This window comes from Hypomesus nipponensis, chromosome 9 (genome assembly GCF_054491055.1).
Source record: "Hypomesus nipponensis isolate SF chromosome 9, ASM5449105v1, whole genome shotgun sequence".
Classification (NCBI taxonomy): Eukaryota; Metazoa; Chordata; class Actinopteri; order Osmeriformes; family Osmeridae; genus Hypomesus; species Hypomesus nipponensis.
Window position 1 is genome coordinate 4,290,001 of NC_140369.1, and position 2,500 is coordinate 4,292,500.

Genomic DNA, 2,500 nt, shown 5'->3' on the forward strand with positions numbered 1-2,500 from the left:
CCCTCTCTCTCTTTCTCACTCTCTCTCTCCCTCTCCCCCTCTCTCTCTTTCTCACTCTCTCCCTCTCTCCCCCTCTCTCTCTTTCTCACTCTCTCTCTCCCTCTCCCCCTCTCTCTCTTTCTCTCACTCTCCATGCACAATAAGAGCTGCTCAGCCTTGTCCCTCCCCTCTCCTTTGTCATGTTATGATGGGCATAATTAAGAGCGTCGCCTTTCGTTTTACATCAATTCCTCAGCCTCTTTAATCGCCATGTCTCCGGGCCTGGGTGAATGGGTGGGTGTAAGGTCAGCAGGGATCGCAGAAGGCAACACACAAACACACACAAGTGTTTTCCTCTGACCCTTTGATTACTGCAGACTGCTCTTTTGGAAATGACATGATAATGAGCAGTTGGGAGTAGAGACAAGTGCTGGGAGGAGGGTTGGAGGAGAGGAATCGATTTGGGTCCCCTTCCTCCACCCCTGTCCATTATCTCCAGCTCTGCTCTCTTAATCAACTATTTATTTCATCCCTCCATCTCCTCATTCAGAGTGTGTGTGAGTGCCTTTGTGAGAGAGAGTGCGTGTGTGTGTGTGTGTGTGTGTGAGAAAGTGTGATCTTTGGGGAGAGAGTGTGATATAGTGTGAACACTAGAGTGTGTTTGGGAGAACTGGGTTTGGTGTCGAACTGTCTATCTCGCTCCCACTCTCAGCTGCTCCTGCCCGTTGGTCTTTGTGTGTGTGTGTGTGTGTGTGGCAGTGTGAGTCACAGTCAGCTGCTCTGTGGCTGGAGGTGATGTCTGAATCTCGGAATAGACATCTGGTCACACACACACACACTGATAACCTGGGGTGTGGAGGTGGTAGTTTAGTTTTCTCTCTATATTTATCAACACAAATGTTTCTCACTGACTGGATTCAGAGATCAGTTTCGAAATAAAGTCTGTTACGTGTTCATGTTTACGCTTGAGTGTGTTTACCTATTGGCCTTGCTGGCTTGCTGGCTATCTGTTTCCAAATCTTGCATCATCAAGGCCTGTGCTAGGACAGCGCGGGTGAACCTGTTTGTGTGTGTGAGAGAGTGTGAGAGAGAAACAGAGAGAGAGAAAGAGAAACAGAGAGACAGGAGGGAGAGAGAATGTGTTGGAGTGTGAAGTTGAGTGTTGTTAGAGGCCCTGGAATAAAAGATTGATGTGAGGTTGGTTAGCTGGAGAGATGGGATCAAGAAGGAAGGAACAGAGGAGTGGAGGGGAGGAGGTGAGGAGGGGAGGAGGTGAGGAGGTGAGGAGGGGAGGAGGTGAGGAGGGGAGGAGGGGAGGAGGTGAGGAGGTGAGGAGGGGAGGAGGGGAGGAGGGGAGGAGGGGAGGAGGTGAGGAGGTGAGGAGGTGAGGAGGTGAGGAGGGGAGGAGGTGAGGAGGTGAGGAGGGGAGGAGGTGAGGAGGGGAGGAGGTGAGGAGGGGAGGAGGAGTGGAGGGGAGGAGGAGTGGAGGGGAGGAGGGGAGGAGGTGAGGAGGTGACGAGGGGAGGAGGTGATGAGGAGTGGAGGGGAGGAGGAGTGGAGGGGAGGAGGGGAGGAGGGGAGGAGGGAAGGAGGTGAGGAGGGGAGGAGGAGTGGAGGGGAGGAGGAGTGGAGGGGAGGAGGTGAGGAGGGGAGGAGGGGAGGAGGTGAGGAGGGGAGGAGGGGAGGAGGTGATGAGGAGTGGAGGGGAGGAGGAGTGGAGGGGAGGAGGGGAGGAGGTGAGGAGGGGAGGAGGGGAGGAGGGAAGGAGGTGAGGAGGGGAGGAGGGTAGGAGGGTAGGAGGTGTAGTTCCATTGCAGTGTTGTTGATTGAATATTGCACCCCCAACCCCAGGTGTGCGTGTGCACGTCAAGACATCAGGAAATCACTCTCCCCTGCCTGGCTTTCAGGAAGCCCCAGGCTCAGGTGCTATTGGTGGGTGATGACACAGTGCGTTTGTGTGTCTTAAGGCAGGGGATACAGTTTTAGGTTTTTTTTTTTGTCTGAGGACCCACATTTTCTTACAGACCACAGAAATACTTTATCAACCACCCAACAACCAGTGGTTTAACACGTACAAGTGGTTCCTAGAACATGTACTACAAACGCTATGTAGACTAGATGACATCACTTTATGAATCAGCAGGCGGGGGGAAGTGTGGGTGTTTCAGCAGCCGAGAGACAGGTGGAAGATAAGAGACGACGAGGTGTTTTATTTGTGTGTTTCAGGGTGTCTCGTGCGGCCGCAGTGCTCCTGTCTGACCCCTGCTTCCAGCTCCACTCCATCCAGCACCTGCTGGGGGAGGGAGAGGGCTCAGGGTCTGGGGCCCCCCCGCCCCCCCCCAGGGCCCATCATCACGGCCGGCCCGGCCGCACCTAACGCTGCTGCCGCCGCTGCTGCTGACCGCAAACACTTCTCCCTGCACGCATGTGAGTACCAGCTGCCTGTATGTCACTATCTGTCCTTGTCTGTCACTACCTGTCTGTCTGTGTCTGTGTCTGTCTGTCACTACCTGTCTGTCTG

The 2,500-nt window shown here is 54.4% G+C and overlaps 1 protein-coding gene across 1 annotated transcript in view; it reads left to right on the forward strand.

Moving 5' to 3' along the window:
• The window catches only part of rnf123 (ring finger protein 123), an 85,601-nt gene that overhangs the window by 63,058 nt on the left and 20,043 nt on the right, over positions 1–2,500 (forward strand). The window contains 2 exon segments of the mRNA XM_084703968.1: positions 2,206–2,307; positions 2,309–2,406. Of these exon segments, the coding sequence (XP_084560094.1) occupies positions 2,206–2,307; positions 2,309–2,406 (200 nt within the window).